The following is a 27,349-nucleotide window of genomic DNA, read 5'->3' on the forward strand; positions in this document are numbered from 1 at the left end:
TCATTGCTCTCCTCTTTCAGAAAACGATCGTCAAAAGCTTCCAACTTCTTCTCGCGGGAGTTGAGTTAGCGGTGAACTCCAGTTGTTTCTTAAAGAGTAACATATGGCTTTAGTAGCGAGAACATCGACGGAGACCTTGTGCGACGGAATGATAGCCGCATTCTCATTATTGGCACCGCAGTTGTCTTCGAAGAACGTCTTAACGGTGAACTAGCTGCATTGCTATATTCTCTTCAATATCAAACAGATGCCCGTCTGAGGTTCTTAGTGTTATTTTCTTTCTGGGATTCCATTCAAATGACAGACACAGAAGGGAAGGGGTGGGGGGGAGGAATCAGGGATTTTGAGTTAAAATAAGGTTTATTTCATGTATTATATGAATAAAGATCATTAATTGTTGCAAAATCTTCAATGTAATAGAATTAGTAAAGTTAAATATTTGACTATTTGACAATCCAATTCATTAATTACATGATTCCGCAAAATTTACGAGGAAATCTAGCTTCCATCCAACTTCCATCCTATGAGTGGGAGATGCATTATGGCAAGTAAATTGACTCAAAATAGAGGTATAGAATCCAATATATATAGTGGTATATTAGTTAGTACATCAATCAATTTGACTTTTGCACATTATTTTTATTAGCCTAATAGCAGTTCGAACTGTGCCATACAAAACTTATTGCACAAGACTAGAAGTGCCAAACTACTTTAAGTTCATCATGCATTGCAACGGTCACAAAGTCTTGCACCAGTTACAAACTTTCTGTTATATTTTTGGGAAGTGGAACAAGTAACTTAAAAGACACAAAAACCTTAAGAGAAAAAAATTTCGCAAGATTTATATGCATGAAAAATTTCCCAAGAAACTAGAATGCACAGCAAATCAACAAATAAATATCATTTTCGGATATCATCATCTCTAGATGATAGAGCGTATAATTTGAGTTGTATTACAAGCAAGCCACTGGACAAAATGCAGCTTGACAGCACACAACCAAAGGAGAGAATATTTACATTCGCTGACTACTCACCAGATTTCTTTCTCTTTTCACTTCGCTTCTTCAATGATCCTTTTTCTGCTAACATTTTCAGTTTCTGCTTTTTGCGTTCTTTTGCCTTTTCCTCAAAGCCATCATCCATCAACTTCATTGTCGCCACACGTCTAGCCTTGTACACCTGCAAATTGAGTTTCGCTTGAATCAGCAACATGGATACCATCAAAGATAGGTAACCATTGGGAAAAATTCTCATTAAATCTAACTCTACCAGTAAGCACATATCAAGAGAAAAAAAAAAAACTACATATCCATAGTTAATCCTTCCAAATCAAAATCCTCATTAAGTGATCAGTGATCAGGTCATATTCCAAGATGTCTTACCCTCGTAATATCAGAAAGAACCTCTTGCTCTTTACATTCAAATTCTTCTAGCTGTTTCCCAACAACGGCTTCTATTTCATGAATGAGATCTACGTCATTCTGCAAAATGCCCATGTATCTACTGTAAGCAAAAAATAAAAGGTTTATCATTACAGATCTTGCTGTGCTTAAAGTTTCTGCAAAAACTGCACAATATAAATCCAATTCATAGGCTGCCCAACATGCTTTAGCCTCTATGCCTTGGAATGCTCAAACTAATAGTATTTATACAAATACCAACTGTAATGTATATTGTAAACAAACATGTAACTTGACAACTTGCACGATACAACATGAGCAGCCAATAAAGCTCTGTTTGCTATTGTGGTTAAAGAGTCTGGGAAACACTTGTTGCTTTGCTGTGGTTCGGAAGCTAAGTTAATTTTATACATAATGAAAATTTTATAATTCATTTACTAAGTTCGAAATTATTATTCAAAAGTCATTTTTTTCTACACACTATCAACTTTAATTTCATAGCTCCAGCATTTTTTCGCAGCACCTCAATACCAAAGATGCCTTAAGACAACAAAATAAACTGTTAACTTCTGACATAAGAACCTTTCAGAGTTTCATGCCCAAATGGCTCCAAAACGAAGCATACAGAAATAGTAATCTCAGAAATCCGGTTTTCAACATCATTTCTAGTACATCTCTACTACTTACTTGGGTAACAAAGCTAACAGCCAAGCCACCTCTGCCTGCTCTTGCAGTACGGCCCACGCGGTGAACATAATCTCTCGGATATCTGAAATGAAGAAACAGTCAAAATCTACAACAAGAAACATCTACTGAAGAATTACAAAAAATACTTTTGGAGAAATAACCTTGGAATATCATAGTTTAGAACAAGATCAACTGTGGGAATATCTAAACCGCGGCTAGCAACATCAGTCGCAAGCAATATAGTAGCTTGTCCTGATTTGAACCGATGAAGTGCAGAAAGCCTCTGAGACTGGGATTTAAATGAGTGTAGTGCCACGGCTTCCTGATCCAGTTCTTCTAGCAATAAACTTAAAAGGTGGCAACTTCTGTTCAACAGTTAAAGATAAATGTAAAAAGTCATACTCAACACAAATATAGATACAGAGATATCAGAGTTAACAGGTATCAAGCCTAGGCTTCTTAGTCAACACACTACTTGATACAAATAACACTATAATTTCTTAGGAACATACAAGGAAAGAAGTTGGCGTGACTCACAGAGCTCCAACTTCTATGTATACAAATTAATATTTAATCATATCAATTGGCATCTCATAGATACAGATGCTATAATTATATTAGAAGTTATTGAACATAATAACTATCAATGACATCTCTAATATAGCATAAATAAGACCAATGAGTATTGACCCTAACATCAACCAAGGAGGAACATTTTCCTCAACAAAAATTCAAGTTACATAGCTTAAAAGAATTGATACCTGCAGGTAGAGACAAATATTATGGCAGAGCGGATACCCATATCTTCCATTTTAGATAAAACATGCATGAGATAAACATCCTTCACATTTTTTGGGATAAAGATATACTGCTGTTTAAGTGTTTCAACTGTCTTGAAGCCTTCATATGCCTCATAAAAGTATGCTTTATTTGCAGAAAGTTCGAGCAGGGTTTGTAAGTCACTAGTCATTGTAGCAGAAAATAACAGAGTCTGCCGATTTTTAGGCAAGCACTGAAAAACAACTCTCAATTCCTCTTCAAAGCCAACATCCAAAACTCTATCAGCTTCATCCAAAACTAAAAACTAAAGACAAAAAAAGAGAAAAAAAGAATTCAGGAGTCTGAAGAATAATTCCCTTAGAAACATGCGATGCTCTATTCCAAGTGAACATACCAAACAAAGGCCAAGCAGTAATCAAAGGATAAACAAATAGGTAAAAATCCTAAGATACTTCTTCAATGCAAAATGAGAGTAGGAGAGTAAAGGTTTTGATGCATTATTCCTCGACATTTAGACTAAAGCTCAAACCGTAAAAACCTAATGCATTATAAATAGAACTACTACTGTACTTGTTAACTCCATTTCCTAAATTTCTGTAAACCCTTCCAGACTCTCTTAGTGATTGCAGGTCATACAACCACCAGAATGATGAGATTACATAACAACTACAATCAAAGTTTCTTCCAGCAATTTTGAGCAAGACAAATCAATTTTGATGCAAAAAGTTATTTTCATAAAAATGGCAGTAACCAAGTGAACACCAAAATTCAGGACGAATAAGATTGCAATGGCTTATCAAGACTAGCTACTAGACCAAGCAGAATCCAAATATAAAGATGCTAAAATTCAAGGAGCTTATGCAGAAAAAAACAAGTTGCCATCTGCTGGAATTATTTTTTTTAATACCTCCACATTACATTCTATTCACCTAAGCAAAATTTCTAGCTTGCTCAAGTTAACAAAGTCAACAGGCTCATTTGAATCACATTGCCAGTCAACAAAGATCACTATAATATGCTGAAATGGCTTAAATCATAATATTGTGCATTGCAGAAATCCACGTACCTTAGTTCTAGAAAACACAGGAGGGATATCAGGGTCCTCTTCGAGCAAAACCTTAATCCTTCCAGGGGTAGCAATAACGACATGCGGCCTATTCATTAAGCTCTTAGCTTGGGTCAACAAATCCATTCCTCCAACCACAACCTCACACCTCAAATGCAAGCCCGAACCCAGAGCCTTAAACTGTTCCGCCAACTGGTACGCCAGCTCCCTCGTCGGCGTTATAACCAGTGCCAATACCCCATACGGGTCCTCTGCCAAACGGTGGAGTATCGGAAGTGCGAACGCTGCGGTTTTGCCGCTACCGGTCTGCGCCAGCCCCAGCACGTCCTTGCCCTCGAGAATTTTGGGTATGCAGTGGGTTTGGACCGGTGTCGGCCGCCGCATGCCAAGCTCCTTGCATGTCTGAACCGCCCATTCGGCGAGGCCGAGGCCGGCGAAAGTGACGGTGGAGTCGGTGGTGGTAGAGTTAGGATCGGGATTTGTGAATTTCTCGAGTTGAGCGGTTTTAGCGTTTTTGGATTCCGGTTCAGGTTCAGGTTGCGGTTCCGGTTTGCTTCTGGTTTTAGATTTGGGTTTGGCGAAGAGAGGGAAGTTCCCGTCGAGGAGGATTTGTTCGTCCATGTTTACTCAGTCAGTATAAATCAACAATTTTACAGTTAGGGTTATGAATATAGGTAATTTCCACTGGAGAAGGCCAAGGATTCGATTTTCGGGTGTACTGCTAATCAGTCATCATGAGAGTCAGACGAAATTAGGGTTTTGCAGGAGAGAATTGGGCATAAGAAATGGACAAACCCGACCCGACAAGCTCGTTGGGTCAAGGGAAAAGAGATGGGCGTGGGCCACAGAAGCCCAGATTATTGACTTTTCAAAGTCAAGAAACAAGTTTTGGCCATGCGGCCTGTTCGACCAATCACATCTTAATAAGTCAAGAATCAACATTTGGTTTGTCGATGGTTAGAACGATCTGCTAAAGTGTGTGGTGCAGGGCGAATTAAAATTTGGGAAATTATCGTTCTTATACTCTATAGATATTTTGTTATAAAAAATATTATAATATTTTGAGAGTGTATTAATCGTTCATTCTAAATTGACAAAATATATATATCTCCACTAAAACGTTATTTACCGTTTAAATAAGATAACGTCAGAGGAGTAATTTGATCTTTTCACATGATACAAGTGATAATCTAAGGGTATACAAGTGATAATAAAAGAATTTAATGGTATACAAATGATACTTTTTTAAGGATAAAATCATCGATTCGCTATAATTCCGTTAACTTTCAAACAATAACTAACGATTTGGTGATTGACAGATAACTTTTATCCATTTAAAATAAATAATTGATATATTCTCAAAATATTATAATAATTTTAATAATAAAATATTTATAGGGTATAAGAATGATAATATCCCTTAAAATTTTGACACTAATTACTCGCTCGGACGTGACACATGACTTGTGTGTGTATAACATATTAACATAAATGGATACACATACATATGTGTCACATATACTTTATTCGTGACAATGTCGAATACTCGTTATCAGTCTTCTATGTCAGAACTCTAATATCATATATATATATTATTTATATTACGTGATTAATTATTCAAACAATCTTGCTGTTGTGTTTAACTCGTCCAAATTATGCTGTTTCTATATTTACAGACCAGGTAATAATAGAAAGTAACGTGTTTTTTTTCTTGTTCGTTCTTGAGGGGATCCTAGTAAGCAGTAATCAATTCTCTTTCCTTTTCTTTTTCATTTAATTTCCATTTTGGAATTTTGCGGTAAATGGCCGCACACATCACGTAACCATAAATTGGAAAAAAAAGCAAAAAAGAAAAAAACAGACACAACACAACCACAAGGACAAGCAGCAAAAGCGGTCAGATAAAGAAATAAGCAAAATGTCGTTGGAATCTCCGTTCAAGGCCGATATATTGAAAGGCAAAGTCGCTTTGATCACAGGAGGTGGTTCGGGAATTGGGTTTGAGATATCAACCCAATTCGGTAAACATGGAGCTTCAGTTGCAATCATGGGACGTCGCAAGCAAGTCCTTGATGCTGCTGTTTCTGCTCTTCGGTCTCTTGGAATCAAGGTATCCTTCCAAAGAATATATATATATATATATATTTTCATCTGGGTTTGTTTTTTTCACCATGATTATTGCTCATTTTGTGCCTGCATGTATGTTTGCCTTATTTTTCTTCTTAGTCCTCGCTTTTCATTTGCTCTATGGTTCGTTTGATTTGCTTTGTCAATTTATTTTCCTGCTACTGAATTGCTTGGGAAGTGATTATACGATATTTTTTTTCTCAATATTTAGAGTTTATTTACCGATGTTGTTGTGGGAGCTTATGGTTGGTTCAACAGCTGGGAAAATTTTGTTGGGTGGTACAATTGGTATGAGGTTTGAACCTGGGTCACATGAGTAGGAAGAGGATTTAGTTTCCGTGTGATGCTTAAGAAACATTTGTTGATGTTTCTCAGTCTTGCTTGATTGATCATTTGATGTCCTGCAATTGTACATGATTTTTGGGGTTTTCGGTTGGTTGTAAGAGCTCATGGTGGTATTTCTTTTGCTGTTGTTTTCAAGGCTGTTGGCTTTGAAGGAGATGTTCGTAGGCAGGAACATGCGAAAAAAGTTGTGGAATCAACTTTTGAGCATTTTGGGAAGCTTGACATTCTTGTGAATGCTGCGGCCGGCAACTTTCTTGTATCAGCTGAGGATTTGTCCCCTAATGGGTTTCGAACAGGTTCAGTTTTTACAATGCTATTATAATGACTGAGCAACAGAGTGATGAAATATTGACTTTTATAAGTCTTGAGCTAAATGCAATCTTTTTAATAACCTCTGCAGTTATGGATATTGATTCTGTCGGCACATTCACAATGTGCCATGAAGCACTTAAATATCTTAAAAAAGGTGGACCTGGGAGAAGCTCAGCTGGTGGTGGATCCATTTTGAACATTAGTGCTACTTTACATTATACAGCTTCTTGGTACCAAATACATGTAGCTGCAGCCAAGGTTTGTTGCGCACATTGTTACTTGCTAGCCTCAAGGAATAGATATGTTTGTGTTAAGCATCTTGCTATGCTTCTCCCAACAGGCAGCTGTTGATGCCATTACCAGAAACTTGGCACTGGAATGGGGAGCTGACTATGATATTCGAGTCAATGGAATTGCCCCAGGCCCCATCGGTGATACCCCGGGCATGAATAAACTTGCACCTGATGAGATTAATAGCAAAGCTCGAGACTATATGCCGTTATACAAACTTGGGGAGAAATGGGATATTGCTATGGCTGCTCTGTACCTTACTTCTGATACAGGTTAGTAACTGTATTTGCTTATGCTATCATCTATGTATATTACTTTGTTATCATGTCTTTGTTAATATCTATGTTCAAATCCGAGGGTTATATCAAATTTCCGTGCACAAATCTGCCATATTGTAAAAGTTCAAAAATAAAATTATTGAATTTCTTGTGGGTGACTATGCTAATGACTGTAGTAAGCAACATTCTAGTATGCAGTCTTGTACCATAACATGTATCCTCAAATGAGAAATGTTATTTTGTGCCCTGTATAACAGCCATGTTCTGCATATTTTCTATTTTTGTTTTGTTTTTTTTTTCTTCTTTTCCTGAATAGAAACTTTTCCATGTTTCTACATTCTAAAGGGAAATATGTCAATGGGACAACTCTTATAGTCGATGGAGGACTTTGGCTGAGCCGGCCTCGTCATTTGCCAAAAGATGCTGTTAAGCAGCTTTCTCGAACTGTGGAGAAGAGATCTAGGGATAAACCCATTGGTGTTCCAAAGAGCAAGCTCTGAACCAGTTCAACAGGGTCCAGGCATGCAATTGTTTACATTTGGGTTCTAAGCAGCGAGCTTATACCACTCAATAAAATCACTTACGGAGTTGCCGATGCTGTAGTTTACATTTTAAATTTTTAGAACAGTCAGATGCTTTGTAGATTATTCATCATATTTCTCCACACCATCCATTGAATAACTGCATAGTTTCTTCTGCATTTGGCTACTATAAATGCATGTAATTTCTCACGTCGCTTTTCTTTTCTTAATAATTTGGGCATACTTCATATCGAATAACTGTTGTTAATCTGTAGTTTCCCACCATTTAAGAATTCTTCCACCAAGATGCTAACACTAGGGTATTTATGTTTCACTGCTTGTCGATACAAAACTAGCATACAACATGAACTGGATGTGTCTCAGTAGGCAAATCGACAACCTATGAGTATAGTCATTTGTCTCTTTTCAGGCTAATTACAAAAACAAAATTTAAATCGTAAACAAGAGTGAGGAGTGTCTCTGAGCTTGATATCAAATCAGAAACCCCAGCTTCCTGGAGGGTTCCCCTGCCTATAGTTTTCGGGAGCTTTAACAAAGATTACTTGAAAGCGCCTTTAAACGTTCTCTATATTCATTTGGTTGCTAATTTCAAACTAGCAGTGGGCTGTCAATGTTGACGATTTGCCCACTAATGGAAGCTAATAGCTACAATATTGTATCTCCAATGTAACAGTATTGGCCTTCAAGACAGAGCTGCATCTGTCCCAAACTTTTAAGGTGCAGTAACTGAAACAGCCATCTCAAATTGCATGACAAACACTGAAAAAATGGAATTCTGGGAAAATTTAACACCTGTGAAGTGGTGCAGGATATATGTCCAATGGTTTATATCGCAACCGATCGTTGTGGGGCAGTGGTCCCTCCTAAGGAAATTAAGAGATTAAGATTAAAAGCGAATGTTAAATTCAAGTCAACATGAGGCAAAAAAGATTACACTGAGGGCAAGTTTTCAACCCTTTTAAGGTGAATTGGCAGAACATAACTGGACATCATTTTTCATAAGTTTAATTTTATTTTATTAGTTGCCAGAACAAACACTCTGCCAGCGAAAAGCAGAAGAACGAAAGGAACAAAGAAGAATACCTCTTGCAGGTTAATCTGAAATGGCTTCACAAAGTCCTCAAACATTACTGGAGAGAGTCCCTGCAATTTCTCCTCAACTTCCTAAAGGATGGAACAGCACAAGCAGATCAAGAAATGCATAGTGTAGAACCTTGTTCCAGCTGACACTTAAAGTTGCTTGTCCTAAACATTGAATAAGAAACGGGCGTGTTTTACATACCAATCCAGTTATCCTTGAGTTTTCTAGGAGTTCCTTCGCAATTATTTCCAATATATGCTTGTTGTCCCTTAAACCATTCATTGCAAGTTCTTCTGTCTCCTCAATATACTGCAACCAGCATCAATTGCCGTAACACCCAGAAATAGATTTTGAATGAAACGGGATTACATACTGAATTTACTAGGACATTTCCCACCACATTGAATTTCCAAGGGCATTTGTTTTAGTGCTTTCGGCAATCACAGCATACATCCATTTTATTAGAGATTGATAATGAATTAATGCCACAGACACACTAGCATATTGTTGCAGGTTTGATTAGAAAGTAATATAATTTATTTGACGACTCATTATCTGCATCAAACAGTTACAACTCATTCAAAATGAAGCAATTTTTTTTTTTTAATAATTACCCGTGTCAATTCTCGAGTGAATAACTCTGATAATTCAAGTGTCATATCTGTAGGAATGACCTGAGGATCGTCCCACTAGCACCACAGAAACATAGAAAGAAATAAGATGGATTAGTGGAAATGATGTATAAATTTGGAGAAAGAAATGTTGTGTGTCATTATGATTTACAATTTGAAACTTGGGATTGTGAAGAGAATACCCTATATTTTATCAAATCACCATCTGAACTATCTGGTCGATCCAAAAGTCCAACTCTTCTTGTTAAACCAGCAAGCCCCAACCTAGCATTTTGTGGACTGATCACCATCTCTCTAGCAATCTGAATAGAAAACTCAGGTAAGGGAATGGACAGGAATTCTGAACCAAGACATGCAAATTAACTACAGTATTTTAAACAACCGGAAATTATCTGAGGAATCGTTTAACAACCTTAATTTAGTCAACATTAAGATACTTGGGCCTTGATATGTGACAAGGGTGGTATTAATAGAGAAGGGGAAAAAAATTAAAGGAACTGCAGTCATGTTTGATACAAAGTGATTCAGATACCTTAGTTATCTTTTCAAGGTCATCCTTTCCTCCATCAGTTACATCATCGCCAAACACAAGACGTTCCGCACATCGACCACCATGAGCCACCACCATTTGCATTTTCAAGTAGCCAAAGGTTGTATAACCTTGATCTATTGTGTCTTCACGAGGATAGAACACAGATATTGCAGTTTCCTAGAGAAGAGACAGAAAACTCTTAGGAGGCATTTAACAAAATGTATATTCTTATGAGCAGAAATTATACCTTGCCACCAGGTAGGAGCTGAGAAAATGCATGCCAATCAAATCGAGGAAAAAGGTGAGCTAATACTATGTGCCCAGCTTCATGTACAGCCAAGAGCCTCTTTTTTTCAAAAGAAACCTATTACATGAATATATTAACCCAATGATCAAAACAATCATCAATAGCATGTTATTTTGATTCATAAATATTATTGGCTGGCACATACACTTTGTTCACATTTCTGTTGCTCTTCTTCTGTAAGAAGTACACCCATACCCTCAAGCAATTGTTTATCTAGCACATCAACAATGTCTTGTTGCTGGATTTTGGAATGTCCTTTTCTCACCTGCAACCAGAAATGAATTACACATAGTGGAAATCCAAGAGAACCTAGAAACTCTTCGGATGATTGTAGCTAAATTGCATGAAAAATCACTGAATAATACTTTAGTGCAGTTTACTTGGAAACAATAAGCAACATACTTCAACTGAAATGTAAAGATAATCAAATTATTCTCATAAGAACAGATCATCTCCAATCTGCAACAAAATCTGTTAAGGAGCTAAAAGCTCCCAATAACAGTGATATAAAGTTGAGGTCATGAAACACAATCGAACTGTAAGCAATACGCAGATCAAGTACATATGGATACAAAGATGTGTACACATACACAGAGGCATTATTGAGATAGTAGCATCTCATGCATATAATTAGTAAAGGAATTAGTTGACAGGGAGAATTTCTCAGAAAATTTTACCAAATCAAGCAAATAGTAATGAAGACCATAGAACTTACCGAAAGATTTGACTAAAATTACAAATGTTATGTCAAATAAAGCACAAAGGATTAATTGTTAGGACAAGAATATGATTTTCAACTTACCGACATTATTCCTGATTCATTCACAAGATTTCTAATATCTGCCCCAGAAAAACCAACTGTACGGAAGACAAGCTGTAGAGTGAAGAATGAAGTTAACAATTAGCCTAATTTTAGAAATACAATTAAGAGTAAAAAGTTTAAAAACCACCTGCAAGGGACTGAAATGAATATATTGCAACAGTGGTAACAATGAAGATGATGATAATGCCACTAACTTGAATAACTCAGCCACTAATTTATGTAATATATACGCAAGTAAAACCACATACCTCTTCAAAGTTTACATCTTCTGCAAGTTGCTTTCCTGCACTGTGCACATCAAATATTTGCACTCGTTGCTTTGCATCAGGCAAACCAATGTATAAACGGCGGTCAATACGTCCAGGGCGGACAAACTCAAGGTCCAATTCATCTGGCCTATTGGTAGCGCAGATGAATATGACAGCTTGTCTAAGTGAAAACCGATCAACACCAGTTCTTTCCTTGCTACATGGGATGGTAAGAATAATCAAAATTATCAAATAGTAGAACACAAAATCCCAATCACATTAACACAAAGGCCTGGAAAGTCACTTCTTATAACATGAAGAATTAACAGGAAAACAAAAATATCATAGATTTCCAGAAAACAAGCAACCACTGAGGTAAGCATCATTAACTAAGGATTGACGTACATGCATTTATAACGGTAACAAAAAGCATTCTAGCAATGTCTATCAAGCTAGTAAATTTTCTTGCATTCACATCAGTTTACAGCAATACACTTACTCCCCGTCAAGTTGTGCAATTAGAGCCTCAAATGTTGCCCTTCTTCGTGGATCCTTTCTGGCATGCCTTCCAGCAATAGCATCAATTTCATCCACAAATACAAAAGCAGGTGCCTGTATAAGATACATACACACTATGATTCAGTCTGCTTAGTAATTGTAAACTTGCATTAATGCATTCACAATACACTCAAAACCAATTTGATTAAAGTAAAACTAGTTTGATCTATCTTGCACTGTGAACAGAATACGCAATATAACCATCTAATCTATGAAGGCAAGTAGAAGAGCACTACAACACTATGACTGCAGATTTGCAACAAGCATGAACATCTAGTGTACCTCATAAGTGATTTTACTTTAGAAAAATGAATAGAGGAGAATTCAAACATTTCTCCTTGCAATGGAAAACATCTCGTTTATCCTTGCCCTTAACTCATAAGTGATTTTACTTTAGAAAAATAAATAGAGATGAATTCATACGTTTCTCCTTGCAATGGAAAACATCTCATTTATCCTCGCTGCACCACTTTTTTCACTATCTGTGAACTCTGCACCAGAAGCAAAAACAAATGGCAGCCCACTTTCTTTTGCAAGTGTCCGTGCAAAAAGTGTTTTTCCTGTTCCAGGAGGTCCAGAGAGAAGAACTCCCTGTCATGTTTAAAAAAAAAAAGAAATATATTAATTATATTTCATATATTAAATCTCTTCAAACATTTGAACCCCAAGAGAGCTGCCTTAATCTTTAATGGAAGTAGAAAATATTACCCGAACAAATTGAACGCCTCTTTCATAATACTGCATGGGGTTTCCCATATAAATCATCAGCTCATCAAGAAGATCCCAAACATCACCCCCTAGTACCACTTCTTTATACATGGATTTTGTATCACTTACATATCCAACTGGCTGAACAAGAACATCATGTTTTGAGAACTTGAGAATGTCAATAACTAGGAAGACAAGTTGCAGAAATGAGTCTTACCAGAATAAAATTTTCTGCATAAGCCATATCAAAAAGCTGATTATACTTTTTGTAAAGAAGACGACTAGAGGTGATGTGAAGAAGCATCACAGTCTCTCTTATTAGCGACAGAATAAGTATCCCAGGCAACAATGCAATCAGAACTTTTAGAAAGTAATGGATCTGCCGTTTTTGAAGGAGGTCCACTTCAGCTCCCGAACTAGCGATAGTCTCAAATAAGTAAGGATCAAGGGGGATATCAACCTACAAAATAAGAATAAAATCAAGAAAATTTAACAGAAGGATATATATGAAAGCTCTAGGAACAATGAGATGCAGAACGTACAACATATTCTAATGGAAAACCTTCTTTCATTGTCACATACAATCTTTTTAAGTCCTCTGTAAACACAACAGCAGCAACCTGTTGAAGGAATCCACATAATCAGAAAAGGCTATCTAACTCTTTAGGATGTTTAACAAACATAAAGTATTAAGAAAGAATTGGAATATATGTGTGTGCTTTGAAACTTGTTGGATTCACTAAGAACAGAAAAATAGAAGGAAGATTATTCATAAATACTACATAATTCACCATATGAACTTTTAAGAGTACTTAAAGAGTTCACATTTTGTTATTTAAAGATCAAAAACAGATAAATGAAACCTGAGATTCATTCAACGCAGGGCACCAAGAAATTTATAATGTTCGACACAAGGAGAGAGCAATACAACAACGTTTTACCTCAGAGCTATCTAGTTTCTCAAGAAAATAAGTGTAAGGAAGTTTAGGACGATATCGCCACCATCTTTTAGCTATCCAAAGAGCCCTAGTTCCCTGTGTTTCCGTAACCTTCTCCACCATATCCTTGCGCAGACTTTTTTCAACTTCTTTCATGTCAAAATCAACTACAAATTTGGCATTTAAAGAATCTACTTCCTCAGATAACTTTTCTTTTTCAATAATCTCCTTCCATGTGTGAAGTCTTTCACGCCAAGTTCCTGTATTTGCCTGAACCTGACCAGCTATGCAAGCATTAAGCTTCAAAGTCAGCAAGAAGATTCTTTTTCCAGTGGTCAAATTGAAATCAGAAATAAATTGAATGAAGGATAAAAAATATTATAAGTCCAGAAATATCTATAAGTAAGAAAGCGTGAGTGCATCAATTTTATTTACAAGCTTGTACACAAATAGTAACCTGAAATGCCCAAGTCTTCTTTCAGTTTTTCCTTATCTTCTGCAGTTAATCTTGAATTGCTCTCAATAACCTGCTTCACATTTTCGGATGGAGGCTCAGGATCATCAACCCATGCATCTTCTCCAACATACGAACTATCATGAACAAGGGTTCCATCAGGTCTCTCAATAAACTTCTTCAATTTCAGTCCTTTAGGTGTTGTCTTCCTCCAGAGACCCTTCTTAAACCTGCAAGCATGAAGCAGAACTTATTCTAAGGACCTAAATCAGAAGTCCCAAACTACATGCATTCCCATGACTCATTCATCGTCCCAATCATATGCAACTGTAGTGATGCTAACCGCAAAGAGTTTCTCTTCGTTGAAGCTACTTAAGAATACGGGACCACGTAAAATGAGAAATGCACTTACTTTCTGATATTACTAGGGGTTGGCTCTGGAATCAATGCCTCCATGTAAGCCTCTGTTAGCTCTTTCTTTTGACGATTAATGTACGGAGCTCGAATTGCTACATACATTCTTTGACAAGAAACAATCACAACAAAAACATACAGAACCAAGGCACCAACACGTTTAGGCTCCCAATTTTCAAAATCCTGCAAATTGTAAATAACTATAAAAATTTCACTCTTACCATATAAGTTTCAAACAGAATCGCCAAAATAATTATTTTTATTTTCCAAGTTCCGTACCTTCCGTAAAAGTTACAGTTTAAAAAAAAAAAACCCACACTTTCTTAGCAACCAATAGAAAATTTAAACAAAAGGGGCTCAAGATAAGTCGAAAGGGATTCAAGATAAGTCGACAGCAGCATTACCTGCCAACGTTCCCACCGATTCCATTCCACAAACTGGGGCAACAACTCAGTCCTAAACCGAGTCAACTCATCGTCACCCTTCTTCACTCCATCCTTAACTCGGTCCACTAACTCATCCACCTTCATAATAGCCTCATTCAAGTCAAACCCAGTTTCCTTCTTCACCGACTCACCCAGTTTGGACGAGAACCGCTCCGACCCAACAAGAACCGACCGGGCTAACCTCTGCCAAGAAAACCCACCTGGGACATTGGAATTTGCGGAGGAGTAGACTCTAAAAACAGGTTTTTGGCGGGAAATTCTGGGTCTGTGCTTTGTGGGTATTTGCAAAAAAGTTGTTTTCACAAGTGGCTTTGATGAGGAAAGCAGTGGGTTCGGTTTGTATGGGATTGCAAGGTCCATTTTTGTTTTGTTTTGTTTTTTCTGTTACAACACGTGAGAATTTGAGGAGTTCAAAGAGGAAAACGAAATTTTAAGCATTGGGGGGGTTTTGAGAGGTTTATCTGAAGATTCTGAACTGCCAATGGAAAACTGGAAAAGGAAGCATTGTTTTGAAAACGAGTCGGGTCAAGTTCAAACCTTTATTGGGGGTTAGCCCAGTGTCCTAACTCCTGTTTACCCCAAGTTGAGTTACAGGCCCAAATTCAATGGGCTCATCAATGACAGGAATATGATCGCCTCTTCATCGAAATAGGATTTACGGATTATCTTCTTATCGAGCTCAACCAATTCAATTACAAAAAAACCAAATCAATTACTCGAATTGCTTGTTAGGTTGTGTCAAATACCAAGTGTTATGCCGTATAGAGAGACTTGTCTAATTTTAGAAAATTTCATGCAACTTAAGGTAATTTACTATATATATGAATTGATTAAAGAAATAAATTAATTGCAAAGTATAAAAGTTAATTATTATCATTTTAATTTTTTTTTTAACAATTATCAACACAAAAAGAAAAAATGGAGCCTTATTATACGGTGCAACACAACCCAATTACCTGAAAAAAAAAAAAAAAGCACATTACAGAATACTTATGGTCAGAATCTTATTAGAAATGGAGGTTCTTTACAAGAAAGAATTATTTCTACTAAAGAGGGGTCCATAACTTCTATTCAAGTAGTTTATGTACTCGCGGATGATTTGTTAAGTAATGGGAAACATTTCTACTGTCACATGAATTCAATTTTCATTTCATCCGGAAAAAGTCATCTTTTTCTCAACCATGTATTTCTTTCGGGATTGGAAACTGTATAAAAGATCTTTTAGAACCACATATTCCTCCTGGAGGACGCTTGGGGCGCAGGCATAAGGGTCTTTATGACACAATCAATAATTCGCTTCATTTTCAATTAGGCCTTGCTCTAGCCTCTGTAGGGGTTATTACTTCCTTGGTAGCTCAACACATGTACTTTTTACCTACTTATGCATTCATAGCGCAAGATTTTACTTTTGACTACTCAGACACGCGAGACTCAAAATCTTGTGCTCAAGAGCGTGGAGGTTCGAGGCCTCTTCAAGGCATAATATTGAGAATGCTCATTGAATGAGCAATTCAATAAGAAATTCGAATCAACATTGATATATCGATTCGATCTGAGATCTTGGAATTGAAACAAGTTCAGTCTAGCTCAATCGTTAATTAAATAATATCAAGCCAATCAAAATTAATTCCGTCATCTAAAAGTTAAAAGAGATTGTATGATTAATCAGGAAATGACTATTTAAATGCTAAATAGAGAATAAAAAGAGAGAGAAAATGTAAATATTTATTCTTATATTGTAATGTAATAACGAGTGCTTAACACCTTTAAAACCCCAACTTCTCCTTAAATAATCGGAGAAGTGAGACAATACAATAAAAAAGACCTAGAACTTAACTTTCCCCTTAAAGCAATTCTGGAGAACAAATTATAAAAACCTGAAAATACAAAATTCACAATCCAAGTCACGTTAAACTCAATATAACATGTGGCGCAGGGTAAAGCATAAGCCCTAATCAACTATACACACACACACACACACTTCACATGATGCTGCACCATTGGGCATCACCGACGTTGAAGCCTTGCAGTGGTGCCGGTGGCTGGGGAAAGTACCTAGGCGATGGCTCGTAGAACGGGGCGCCAGCAGCCGGATAAAGCTCGGGCTGCGGGTATGGATGCCAACTTCTTTGTGGAGGGTCATTGGCAAAATAATAGCCATATTGGCTGTAAGGATAATTATATCCTTGATGATGATGATCGTTGTAATGCCCGTGGCCGTAACCATTCGAAGGCACTTCGTTATTCATAATTATATTATTAGGGTTTTTGGCATTGTGGTTTCCAGAATCAACCCAGCAAAGTTCAGCATGCTTCCCTGCTTTTGCCAGCAACTTCAAAAGTGTTCCTGGTTCTACTTTGCCCGAAATGTAAGCAATGCCTTGCTGTGCATCTATGCTATAAGTGACTCCTAAAAAAGTAATTAAATATTCATGAAAATAATGAGTGTCTTCATGCAAAAATAGAGTAAACTACATAATAATAAAAAAAGAAAAGAGAAAAATAATTTGTATATGAAAGCCAAAGTACCATCGATTCTAGCCAATACTTTGATGAGGGACTTGTGCCATCCACTAGTTTGGGTATCAACTCTGAGAGCACAAGTCTGTACAATTAAAGCGCATATAAAAAAAAAAACTATAAAAAGTTAAGAATCAAATCAGAAATGTTGTAAAAAGCAGAATAATTAAATGTGAGTAGTGAGAGAATAAGAAAAATAAACCATGTATCCGGAGGAATCCATTGAAATGAAACCTGTTTTGCAAACTAAAAAATGAGGACTGTAGGGCACATATATGACGATGAAGAATAAAATCGAGTAAATAAAAGGGATTAGGGTTTGATAATATTTATAGAGTAAACTTGATTTGTTTATTCAAGTAATAAATAATAAGATCTTTATTTTGAATTGGGAAAGTTATATATACTATCCCCATCAATTGAGATATTGCTTTTTTTTTTTAAGTTTCCATATTCATACATATATCAAATATTAAGGCGTTAATAAGGTTTTAGGAATGTACGTTAGGTTATTTAACTTAAATTATTGGTAGTTCCTAGTACAAGATTTGTTACATTTTTTTTTCCTTTTACAGTAAAATCTTAACAGATTGCTTCAAATCCATTTTACGTATAAGGCAAGTATAGACATTTTGCTAGGAAATATTTTGAAATTCTACCGAATTTATGAAAATTTTAAATGGCATATATACTTGATAGCTACCCAGAGAAAATAATAAGAATACTGATTTACTGAAAGAAATAAATGAATCCCTAAATTGATGGGAAAAAAATTGATTAGAAATCATTATTTAAACTGCCAAATTTTATTTGTATTGGTGTTAATTTGTTAATTCTTTTTACAAAATAAATTGATTTTGGATTTCTGTGATAAACTAATATAGTAATATGTTGGTAATTTAGATAAAATACAATAAAATTGTTGAATGCAAATGAGTGAAAACAAGGTCGTAATTCATAAAGTTATATTATTATTATTATTTTCTTAATGGATATGAATTGATATAAAATCTTATTATATTTACGAGTTCAATGATATAATCACAAACTCTTATGCAAATTGATGTATTACAACATGATTAGTTGAATGAAAATGTGAATTATTGATTTTTACAATGAATTTTTTTTTTAAAGAATAACAAAGAAATTTAATAATTGGTGTTGGGCCCAAATTATTGACCCACCGGGCCGATATGCAATCCATTAGATATTTTGTAAGGGTTGAGCTTCTAACTCATTCTACAACTCTCATTAGACTTCACTCCGTACATTCATTCCTGGATGAAATTACAAAAAAGGACAAAAAGATTACACTACACCAGAGTTTTTGTTGAATCTTACAGTCTATCTATAATAAATTGACTCTTGCAGTGGAATTATGGTTACAAACAATGGGGCTTTTTAATTGGATGTGGAAAGCATCGCTCACTTGGGGAGCGGTCTACCCGGCCCACGGCCCAAAAGCAAGCATATCGTCTTCATCAATGACTGAAGAAGTGCAATGCTGCTGCTAATTGGAATTTGGAAGTAACAAGGAAGAACATGCAGCAAGTGCACGTTCAGTTTCCAGCTCGGCTGGTAAAGTCCTTATCTTTGTCTTCATTGCCAGCCACTTCGAATCTTCAACAGATTGCTTCTTCTCAACCCAAAGGTATCACATGGTATCTCTCTTTCCATCTCTTTTTACATGTATGTATGTATGTATGTATGCATGGATGCATGCGTTTTCTCATTCATAAACTGTGTCTTTTTTCTTTTTTTCTTCAGTTTTGATGGGAAATGGGTTCTTTCCTTTTCTTTTTTTATGAAACAATTATGAAAATGCATTTATTTGGTATGTTATTGAATACCTCTACTTTTCTGTTAATAGGTATCTTCTATGACATTGGAAAGAAATGAGTTATGTATTAATGAAAATCGTAAAATAGAAGGAAAATTATTGAAGAAATTTTGAAGTTTTTCAGATTGTTTGAACTGACTTATGAATTTCTTAGCAATTTTAATTTCATTCTTTCCCATTTGTAGCTTACTTGAATTATTTAGTTTCTGCAAGCTGTCATATGGGAGACTTCTTTTACTAATTATGTGTGAATTCTGACTTGCATTTGTGAATTTTTTCCTGATTGGTTTGCACTAGGTGTTGCTAAGGTTGTGCTTAAAAAAGGGAAGACCCAACTATTCAAGAATGGAAGTCCGATGGTGTATAGTGGAGCGGTTGATAGAATAATCGGTAGGCCACCACCTAGGACTGGAGATGTTGTACTAGTAACTGATGGGACGGAAAAACCAATTGCGTGGGGCTTGTACAATTCAGTTTCTATGTTCTGTGTTCGGCTTATGCAACTAGATGAGGAAGTCCCTAGGTCTGCATTCAATTAAAGGGTTCCTTGTTTTTTGTTTCACTTGCTCTTTGAAGCTGTTAAGTTATTGATCAATGTGGCGCAGGGATCCTTCTTGTGCATTGAACATGGAGAGATTGCTTGAAATGAGAATTGATGCAGCTATAGAATTACGGTGGAGGTTGGGGCTTCCATCTGCCAATACAAATGCATACCGTCTTGTTAATAGTGAAGGAGACAGGTCAGTGAAATTGACCGTTTAATCAATATTTCAATTAGTCAGTGTATCTTGAATATAGCATCCTCCGTTGGTAGATAATGTAAGCAGCTACCTTATTCAGCTTCTATCATTTGTTATTTCATCTGTTCATTCATGATTCATCATTCTGCTTTTGTGCCTCTGCTCTACAAACATACTTGAAGTTGGCTGCAATCCTAGGATCACAATCATCATCTAATATTGTGGTGCACTTCTTCATTAAATGGAAACTCATGGTGCTTAATTAGGATCAGAAAGCAACATTTCTTTATTTTATGTCTACCAGTAGTATGATTTACATTCTGGATCCATACTTATGCATGTATTTATCCATTCAGACTCCATCCTGGATACAATCTCCTTTTTCCTTACCAGTTGATTCACTTGTTTCTTCCCATAGATTATCAGGATTAATAGTTGATGTCTTTGGAGAGTCCGCTGTAATTGCATCATCTGCTGCTTGGGTTGAGAAGCACAAACCAGAGATAGAGGCTAACATTCGTAAAGTTTGTGATATCAAACATATAAAATGGAGACCATCGGTTGAAATTTTGAAAGAAGAAGGGTTGGATTTGTCAGATTTGAAAGAAACGGATCCATCTACATACCCTGAAAGAACAAAGGTAGGAAATCCATTCGAACATTGTATATTAACATTGGGTTACTAGTGCAAGCTTGTGAAATTGTCAGGATCTGCAGAAAAATAGTGTAAACAAAGTTTTACCACTATGCAAATTAGCAGGTGTTTATCATATTTATTCTTTCTGCATAATACATGTGAATTCATGAAATTTTCTGTAATAAATCAACGCCTGCTCCAACTGTTTCTGTGTAATGTCTAAAATCTGATTCTCTTTTAGTAATGCCATTCTACCCTATGTGTTATGATGTTTTAACCTCCTAGGTACATTATAGTTGAAGAATTTCCTTCAATGATTGGTATCAAGGGTTAACTTTTTTCTCAAAAGAAAATATGGTACATATTGAGGATTGGTCGAATGAAAATTCATGAAAATTGCACCATTTCTACAGGAATTGCTGAGATACTGACAGGCTTACTTGTTCTTGTAATCTTGATTTTTTGCTACCACCACTCAAATTTAAATCGCAGGCTGATTCTACAATGTTATTAGATCTGTTAAGCATGGGTAATTTATTCCATCTTGTAATCCATGTCCCAGGTTTTAGAAAATGGGATATCTTATGCAATTTCAATGGAAGGCCAGAAAACTGGATTTTATGCTGATCAGCGTGAAAACCGTCAGTTCATTTCAACAATATCAAGCGGACAGAAGGTTCTTGATATTTGCTGCTACAGTGGTGGTTTTTCTCTAAGTGCTATAAGAGGAGGTGCTGTAAATGTAACTGGTATATTTTCCCCACTTATTTTTGCCCTTATCAAAAATTGATATCTAAGAAAAGCCATTTTCTCCAAGACTGTCACCCTAATATATTATCGGGGACTTTGTTTTCCTAGCTTTCCCAAGTTCATTCACCTTGTTAGTAACATTTAAATTTATGTAGTTTGGATTATCTGCACACCATAATAGTAGACATTGTAAGATTGCACCTACCTTGAAAAAACATTGACTGTTCCATCATCTCTTATATTCTCTTAGGCGTTGATACATCACTGCCTGCTGTGGAGCTTGCTAGAGAAAATATTGTTTTGAACAACGTGGATCCTGAAAGAATAACATTTTTGAGAGAAGATGCAACTGAATATATGAGGCACGCTCTTGCAAGAAACGAATCATGGGATATAGTTATTTTGGATCCTCCAAAGCTGGCGCCTAGAAGAAAGGTCTGGTAATTCTGTAATATTCAACACAATCTAGGATGAAATTTGAGAGACTTCCCAAAAAGCCCCAACAGAAGCATCCCGTTGGTTGGTTGATTTGGTTGAATGTTAGATTCTCATCCTGGACCGACCTGTAGTTCATGCTCAGTGATCTTGACAGCTCCAGGCTCACAATGAGAGTGATGTCTCTCTTTAGGTGTAAGCTTGAAAGTTGAATTATAGAATCTACTATTAAAGAAAAGATTCTCATAAATATGTGGTGGGCTCGGAGCTTGCTTTGCATTTACTCTAGCAACCATTTCCTTTAGATAAGATGCATCTAGTACTTATATAACAATCATAACTTGTGAAATAATTTGTATTTTGCCTTATAAGTAAAAGTTATTCAAATTTTGTTGAATGCATATGAATTTTGTTTGAAATATTCCAGTTTAAGTAACCTTGGGAGCGAATTCAAAGGATTTCTCTTCCCCCTAATTTGTACGAGTTTCTTCTCCCAATTTATTGTGGATGCTGCCATTGCTTACTGCTGCTCTTGATCCCAGGATCTACAAAGTGCATCCGGCATGTACAGAAACTTAAATTCATTAGCGATGCAACTTACGAAGAGAGGTGGTTTTCTAATGACCTGTTCATGTTCAGGAGCTATGACCCAAAGTGGAATGTTCTTGCGCATTCTTCAGGCAAGTAGTTCTCTGTGTTCTGTAATTCATGATAAGTTACCTATCAGCATGCGAAATTCTTCCTGATTTTTCAAATAGCTGTTGCTGGAGATGGATGCATAACGCAATTATTAGACGGTTATTGCAAAATTTCTAAATTTCCAAGATTCAACTAACAGTGGACAATCTCGCTTGTAAAGTTTTCAAATAATTCTCATTCAATCTCATTTTTTGTTGATCAGGGCGCTGCATCAATGGCACAGAAAAAGATCACAGTGGTCCGACAAGCTGGGGCAGCTTGTGATCATCCTGTCGACCCATCCTACCCTGAAGGCACATATCTGTCCAATATCTTACTTAGAGTGCTATAAATGCCTCCGAACATTTGAATGCAAGAAGCCAATTTTGTATTCTCTATCTTGATGAACAGAGAGAAATCAGTTGATGAAAACTAGTCATTGTATTGAGCTAATTCACAAATTATACATAAGATTCACCAGGAACAACATCCTATTGTCCAAAAATTCAATAAAACAACCAGAATACTTTTTTAAACAGAGGAGATATTTTGTCATTAAATACCGGTACACAAAATTACATCAACCACTTTTGAGATAGCCAATCCATCTACTCAGGTTCCAGAAATTTGCTTAGTGCCCTCCTGGATTTCTGTTCCATGACAGGTAGGAAGGATCTCCAAGTCGCCTGAAAAAGTAGAGCAAGAAATTAGTTCCGATATTCAAGGAGATGTGTTACTTACGGTTTGCAGTAACCTTTTTTCCCCTTTCTATAAAATACAGTAAAGGCGGGATAGGAATTTACCTTGGCTTTACCAGATATACTATAGTGAATGACAGGGCCAAAAAGAAGCACAAGCCTCCAACGGTGAGATAAGCAATGCCAAGGAAGTCGTTCTTTCCACCAAGCCAGCTAGTGGTTGAAAGAACAAGCTTCTTCTTGCCACTAAAACTGTACGTGTTGTAGTTGTTTTCCAATATCACATCTATAATATCATTCTCTTCGAGATCCACCTCTATTTTCCCATACAACTTCCTAAAAGTGGGCAAAGCTGCTGTCCGCATCCAAACTATAAGGTCCTCTTGCTTACTCAACTGTTACAGCAAAACATACTCAACCATGTTAGGCACCTGTCTCAATACCATAAAACACCTTCCAAAAGTGACTCAAAAAGAACCATTTAAGCAATAGCTAATGGCTTAATTGGAGCTTCCACAAAGGGTAGCTAATGACTTGATAAGCCCCGATTTTACAGGAAAAAAAGCAAAAATATGTTATTTTAAATAAATTATATTTATTTAGCCCACCTTTTACACATATTTGAAACTTTAAACCTTTAGGTCCAACTTTTGAAGCCCAATCTTAATAATAGAAAATTTAAAAACTATAAATTTTGTTAAATAAATATAAAAAAATTTTAAAAAATAAATCTGGGATTTTTAGGCCCTGATAAAAGTCCTCCTAAAGTTTGCATCTAATTTTTCAAGATCATTAAAACACCCAATTTAAACGAATCCAGAACTGTTAATTATCATGAGTTCTCAAATGTATACCTACATTTTATCAGATATGAAGCGGTAAAAGACTTACTGGTATGGATTCATTAAGATGTGCACCACCTATCAGAGTCCCATTTTGGAAGTTACTAGGAAAAACTTCTTTGCCAAACTTGTGATCCCTATCACTCTTCCATGCGATACCGTTCTTGTTCACTGTCAACTGTCTCTTGTTGCGGGAAAAAGTGTATGTATCGTTAAACAAACTCCAAGCAATAAGGCCACAAGGGACAATGGGCTTTCCATCTGGGGTGGTATCTTCGGGCTCACACTGAGATGTTTCACTTGTTTTACTCCGTTTTTTCAACTGCTCATCATTTCGGCTCTTAACATATCTGAACAAAAAGCCATGCTGAACAATCAGTACATGAATATTTATTTGTATTCAAACCATGTTTCCACTTACTGAAGAAAACAATTGATGAAGTTAAAAATAGTTATTGGAAAAAGAGTTAAGAGATTACAACTATTGTACTATGTGCCAATGTCAATTATTTCAGAGAACCATAATAGTGTTTTTTTCGCTATCTTTCAATATGATAGCCATCATCCCAGGCCTACATTTTTTTTCCATACACTGGACTATGTAGGGAAGTTGATGCCTGCCCAGTGCCAGAAGATCAAGGAAATTGGTGACCTGATGACAGGGGAGCTGGCGATCGAAGCAACAGTGAATGGCAGCCGCTTATGGTGCTTAAAAATAATGGTCATTACTCACAATAAACAAAAAATGTAGATTGAAATATCCAACGTATCACCCACATTTGAGAATTTCCAAATATAGTTTCACCAAGTTATTACATTTAAGCAGAAAACATGGGAATGGAAGGTGATATATATACCTGCGATGATTCTGGTAGAAATTATCGAGTTGATAGTACACATAGACAGGCCGCTTCATATGCTTTGTCACCTAAAAGGAAGAAATCACACAGAATATAACTTTATCCATTTCATCTCAGGCGTTAAGTTTAGCCTCTTTCTGATAAATACAGTTATGCATATGGAACTTACAGTAATTTGTCTGGTGCATGTTTTACTTGCAGTACTCTGAATAAATGCCACCTTGTCAGTCCTATTAGCTACTGGTATGCAATCAGTCTCGTATCGATCAACAATTTCAACAACCTGGTACAGAGAAAGAGAGTCCATAATCAGCTCATTTTGAAACTGAAAATATAATCACAAAATTGTACCCTAGTACTAAACATACATCTCGGGAAGCAAGGAGGGAAGTAATTCCAATCGGGACGAACGCAATGCCAACGACCAAAAATGTTAGAATCACCTGCAGGAAGGAAAGAGCTTCTTCAATTAAAACTTTTCCCACGCAGGGAGCTAGCTTACCAAATATGTATGTAAAATTAGAAGCATAACAACAGACAGTAAAACTCACCCATTTCGGAGTAAGAATCGGCTTGCAAGCCGGAAGCTCCTGTTGAGTAAACTTGGAATCTGAAAGGGAAAAAAAGAATCATAAAGTAATAATTTTAGTTGACTGGTATCATGAGGAAAATATTCGGAGGACAAAACAAGAAAAACAACGGAAAAACTTCTAATTAGATGTTCAAAAAATCCTTGATTCTCCAAAACCCCGGGACAGAACAACCCTTTGGCTTGTCCTTGATTCTTCTTATAAGTCTGAGATTAACATGATTGCAGATTTATGTCATAAGCAAGTGTATCTAATAAACCCATGATTTAAGCAATAAAATTTTTCCAAATCAAGTACCAGATGCAAGGTACCGACTTCAACTAAAGGGATCAAGCAAAGAACTCAATAACAAGGCCAAATAAAATAAGTCAAGGCATAAAATCACAAATCTGAGAAGAGGAAATAAGTCAACCCCAACAAACAATAAGCTCAAAATCATAACTGGGTACTCGTAAACTACTCTAAAAACCGCCAAAAATAAAACCCAGAAAAAAGAAGAAGAAGCAGCTGGAAGAGAAAATATACACTTGGGTCGCTTAGAGCTTCGCCTGGGAGCCGGAGGATCAGGGGATCCAGCAGCGTCGGGATTGGCCGTGCTGGACGACGCCGCATTGGAATTCATCATAGAGATCGGAATTAGATTACACTGACTACAAAAACAAAGTTTCCGTTTCTTTCTTTCTTTTTTTTATTTTTATTTTTTTGGGGGAAAATCAAAGAAAGAGTTGTGGGAGTGAGATGGGGCAACAAATACAAGAAAGTTGGCTTATGAGTTTTTTTTATATATATATATATATATATATATATAATTTCAATTTAAATATGATGCTCCGGTTTGATTTGGTTTGCTCTTGTTTTGACTTTGAAAACGAAGACGATAGGAAGCAGAAGTTTCTGCATCTCCACTCCAAAGCCTGAGCCAGCTCTACAACTACGAGTCTAGAAGAAAGAAAAAGAAAATTGGTCAGAGATGTACAACAATAAGCGAAAAAGAACACGCCTGGACTTGGTTTTTTCTCTTTCTTTTCTTTTTTAATTAAATAAATTGAATTAGTATCCCAATTATTTATTTAAAAATATATATAACATAACACTACTAGCCCTCCTTTTTTTATTTATATTTTAATTTTTGTTGGATTTGGAATATGCATTGAATAATTTAAAGGACACATTTTTTGAACCGGTTGTTGATGTATTAGGATAAGTTGGGTCGGGTGACATTATTTGAAAATTCAATGCGATGTGCTTGCATTTTTGGAATCCCCCCTACCCCCCCTTTTTTTTTTTAACTCAAACAAGCAAATATAATTTTTATTCCAGCAGATTGGTTTCACCTTTAAATTGATTTATAGAAAATTCATTACAACATAATTAAATATACCATTAAATCTTTATTAGTATGGGAGAAAATAAATATTTGCACGCAAGAAATAAATAAAGATCCTCTCTTAATCTGAGTTCTCATGAGCTTTTAATAATCTTGTGGCATGTGTATTTAAGTGATAGTGTATCAATTTTATTTAACTTTTTTATTTTCTTTATTTATTAACTACTAATTATTTATGTGTATTTTTATTTAAAAAGAAATCAGATCATGAGAGAACCTTAATCTACAAAAAAATATCTTCTCTACTAAAAGTTTTGTTTCGTATTAATTTAAAACTTTCTCATTTTATAAAGAATATTACGAGGAAGATTTTAATAGAATTGTACTAAAAGAATCATTTCATTTTCATATCGCGTGTTTAAAAAAAAAAAAAATTCACTCGTCACCACTGTTACAATGATAA

The 27,349-nt window shown here is 36.0% G+C and overlaps 6 protein-coding genes across 8 annotated transcripts; 2 read left to right on the plus strand and 4 right to left on the minus strand.

Moving 5' to 3' along the window:
- Positions 1–818: 818 nt before the first annotated feature.
- LOC18033344 (DEAD-box ATP-dependent RNA helicase 36) lies at positions 819–4,794 on the minus strand. Of its 3 annotated transcripts, XM_006422221.2 has the most exons (6): positions 3,934–4,792; positions 2,849–3,171; positions 2,249–2,452; positions 2,088–2,169; positions 1,383–1,481; positions 819–1,179 (listed from the first exon to the last, which is right to left on the minus strand). In XM_006422221.2, exons 1-6 carry the CDS (start codon positions 4,552–4,554, stop codon positions 1,027–1,029), a joined length of 1,482 nt encoding a protein of 493 aa, XP_006422284.1. In that variant the 5' UTR covers positions 4,555–4,792; the 3' UTR covers positions 819–1,026. The 3 variants fall into 3 exon arrangements, with proteins under 3 accessions (XP_006422284.1, XP_024047111.1, XP_024047113.1); XM_024191343.1 differs by lacking the exon at positions 819–1,179 and having other exon boundaries at positions 1,398–1,500; positions 3,934–4,794; XM_024191345.1 differs by lacking the exon at positions 819–1,179 and having other exon boundaries at positions 1,415–1,503; positions 3,934–4,794.
- Positions 4,795–5,626: 832 nt separating this feature from the next.
- LOC18031822 (peroxisomal 2,4-dienoyl-CoA reductase) lies at positions 5,627–8,001 on the plus strand. The gene is made up of 5 exons (XM_006422223.2): positions 5,627–6,043; positions 6,542–6,701; positions 6,806–6,975; positions 7,058–7,280; positions 7,632–8,001. Exons 1-5 carry the CDS (start codon positions 5,852–5,854, stop codon positions 7,784–7,786), a joined length of 900 nt encoding a protein of 299 aa, XP_006422286.1. The 5' UTR covers positions 5,627–5,851; the 3' UTR covers positions 7,787–8,001.
- A 69-nt stretch (positions 8,002–8,070) lies between these two features.
- On the minus strand, positions 8,071–15,499 carry LOC18031598 (ATP-dependent zinc metalloprotease FTSH 12, chloroplastic). Its single transcript, XM_006422224.2, has 19 exons — positions 14,928–15,499; positions 14,522–14,706; positions 14,113–14,339; positions 13,659–13,939; positions 13,260–13,337; positions 12,935–13,177; positions 12,718–12,858; positions 12,433–12,600; positions 11,951–12,063; positions 11,452–11,668; positions 11,183–11,254; positions 10,526–10,645; positions 10,321–10,437; positions 10,074–10,250; positions 9,724–9,843; positions 9,524–9,598; positions 9,111–9,218; positions 8,912–8,992; positions 8,071–8,691 (listed from the first exon to the last, which is right to left on the minus strand). Exons 1-19 carry the CDS (start codon positions 15,327–15,329, stop codon positions 8,614–8,616), a joined length of 3,003 nt encoding a protein of 1,000 aa, XP_006422287.1. The 5' UTR covers positions 15,330–15,499; the 3' UTR covers positions 8,071–8,613.
- A 1,452-nt stretch (positions 15,500–16,951) lies between these two features.
- Positions 16,952–17,712, minus strand: LOC18031602 (heavy metal-associated isoprenylated plant protein 32). Its single transcript, XM_006422225.2, has 3 exons — positions 17,692–17,712; positions 17,499–17,574; positions 16,952–17,379 (listed from the first exon to the last, which is right to left on the minus strand). Exons 1-3 carry the CDS (start codon positions 17,710–17,712, stop codon positions 16,952–16,954), a joined length of 525 nt encoding a protein of 174 aa, XP_006422288.2.
- A 1,178-nt stretch (positions 17,713–18,890) lies between these two features.
- LOC18031480 (ribosomal RNA large subunit methyltransferase I) lies at positions 18,891–23,053 on the plus strand. Its single transcript, XM_006422227.2, has 8 exons — positions 18,891–19,140; positions 19,627–19,852; positions 19,935–20,069; positions 20,488–20,710; positions 21,269–21,455; positions 21,707–21,891; positions 22,434–22,571; positions 22,793–23,053. The coding sequence occupies exons 1-8, from the start codon at positions 19,032–19,034 to the stop codon at positions 22,919–22,921; spliced, it is 1,332 nt and encodes a 443-aa protein (XP_006422290.1). The 5' UTR covers positions 18,891–19,031; the 3' UTR covers positions 22,922–23,053.
- LOC18032090 (ALA-interacting subunit 3) lies at positions 22,992–26,554 on the minus strand. The gene is made up of 8 exons (XM_006422228.2): positions 26,085–26,554; positions 25,521–25,579; positions 25,338–25,412; positions 25,139–25,252; positions 24,967–25,037; positions 24,159–24,459; positions 23,373–23,662; positions 22,992–23,255 (listed from the first exon to the last, which is right to left on the minus strand). Exons 1-8 carry the CDS (start codon positions 26,182–26,184, stop codon positions 23,201–23,203), a joined length of 1,065 nt encoding a protein of 354 aa, XP_006422291.1. The 5' UTR covers positions 26,185–26,554; the 3' UTR covers positions 22,992–23,200.
- Between the last annotated feature and the right edge of the window lie 795 nt (positions 26,555–27,349).

The sequence above is a fragment of the Citrus clementina genome, unplaced genomic scaffold (assembly GCF_000493195.1).
Source record: "Citrus clementina cultivar Clemenules unplaced genomic scaffold, Citrus_clementina_v1.0 scaffold_9, whole genome shotgun sequence".
In the NCBI taxonomy this organism is placed as follows: Eukaryota; Viridiplantae; Streptophyta; class Magnoliopsida; order Sapindales; family Rutaceae; genus Citrus; species Citrus x clementina.

Coding starts and splice junctions, on each gene's coding strand:
- LOC18032090 (XM_006422228.2), bottom strand. CDS start 26,184: ATGATGAATTCCAATGCGGCGTCGTCCAGCACGGCCAATCCCGACGCT. Junction 25,413..25,520: donor CGATTCTTACTCCGAAATGG/GTGAGTTTTACT, acceptor TCCTTCCTGCAG/GTGATTCTAACATTTTTGGT. Junction 25,253..25,337: donor CCCTCCTTGCTTCCCGAGAT/GTATGTTTAGTA, acceptor TCTCTGTACCAG/GTTGTTGAAATTGTTGATCG.
- LOC18031480 (XM_006422227.2), top strand. CDS start 19,032: ATGCAGCAAGTGCACGTTCAGTTTCCAGCTCGGCTGGTAAAGTCCTTA. Junction 19,141..19,626: donor TGCTTCTTCTCAACCCAAAG/GTATCACATGGT, acceptor GGTTTGCACTAG/GTGTTGCTAAGGTTGTGCTT. Junction 20,711..21,268: donor CATACCCTGAAAGAACAAAG/GTAGGAAATCCA, acceptor TCCATGTCCCAG/GTTTTAGAAAATGGGATATC.
- LOC18031602 (XM_006422225.2), bottom strand. CDS start 17,712: ATGGATTCCTCCGGATACATG. Junction 17,575..17,691: donor TGGATTCCTCCGGATACATG/GTTTATTTTTCT, acceptor TTAATTGTACAG/ACTTGTGCTCTCAGAGTTGA. Junction 17,380..17,498: donor AGTATTGGCTAGAATCGATG/GTACTTTGGCTT, acceptor TTACTTTTTTAG/GAGTCACTTATAGCATAGAT.
- LOC18033344 (XM_006422221.2), bottom strand. CDS start 4,554: ATGGACGAACAAATCCTCCTCGACGGGAACTTCCCTCTCTTCGCCAAA. Junction 3,172..3,933: donor CTGTGTTTTCTAGAACTAAG/GTACGTGGATTT, acceptor TTTTGTCTTTAG/TTTTTAGTTTTGGATGAAGC. Junction 2,170..2,248: donor CTAAACTATGATATTCCAAG/GTTATTTCTCCA, acceptor TCTTCATTTCAG/ATATCCGAGAGATTATGTTC.
- LOC18031598 (XM_006422224.2), bottom strand. CDS start 15,329: ATGGACCTTGCAATCCCATACAAACCGAACCCACTGCTTTCCTCATCA. Junction 12,601..12,717: donor GAGGCGTTCAATTTGTTCGG/GTAATATTTTCT, acceptor TAAACATGACAG/GGAGTTCTTCTCTCTGGACC. Junction 9,599..9,723: donor GTGATTTGATAAAATATAGG/GTATTCTCTTCA, acceptor CTGTGGTGCTAG/TGGGACGATCCTCAGGTCAT.
- LOC18031822 (XM_006422223.2), top strand. CDS start 5,852: ATGTCGTTGGAATCTCCGTTCAAGGCCGATATATTGAAAGGCAAAGTC. Junction 6,702..6,805: donor CCCTAATGGGTTTCGAACAG/GTTCAGTTTTTA, acceptor TAACCTCTGCAG/TTATGGATATTGATTCTGTC. Junction 7,281..7,631: donor GTACCTTACTTCTGATACAG/GTTAGTAACTGT, acceptor TACATTCTAAAG/GGAAATATGTCAATGGGACA.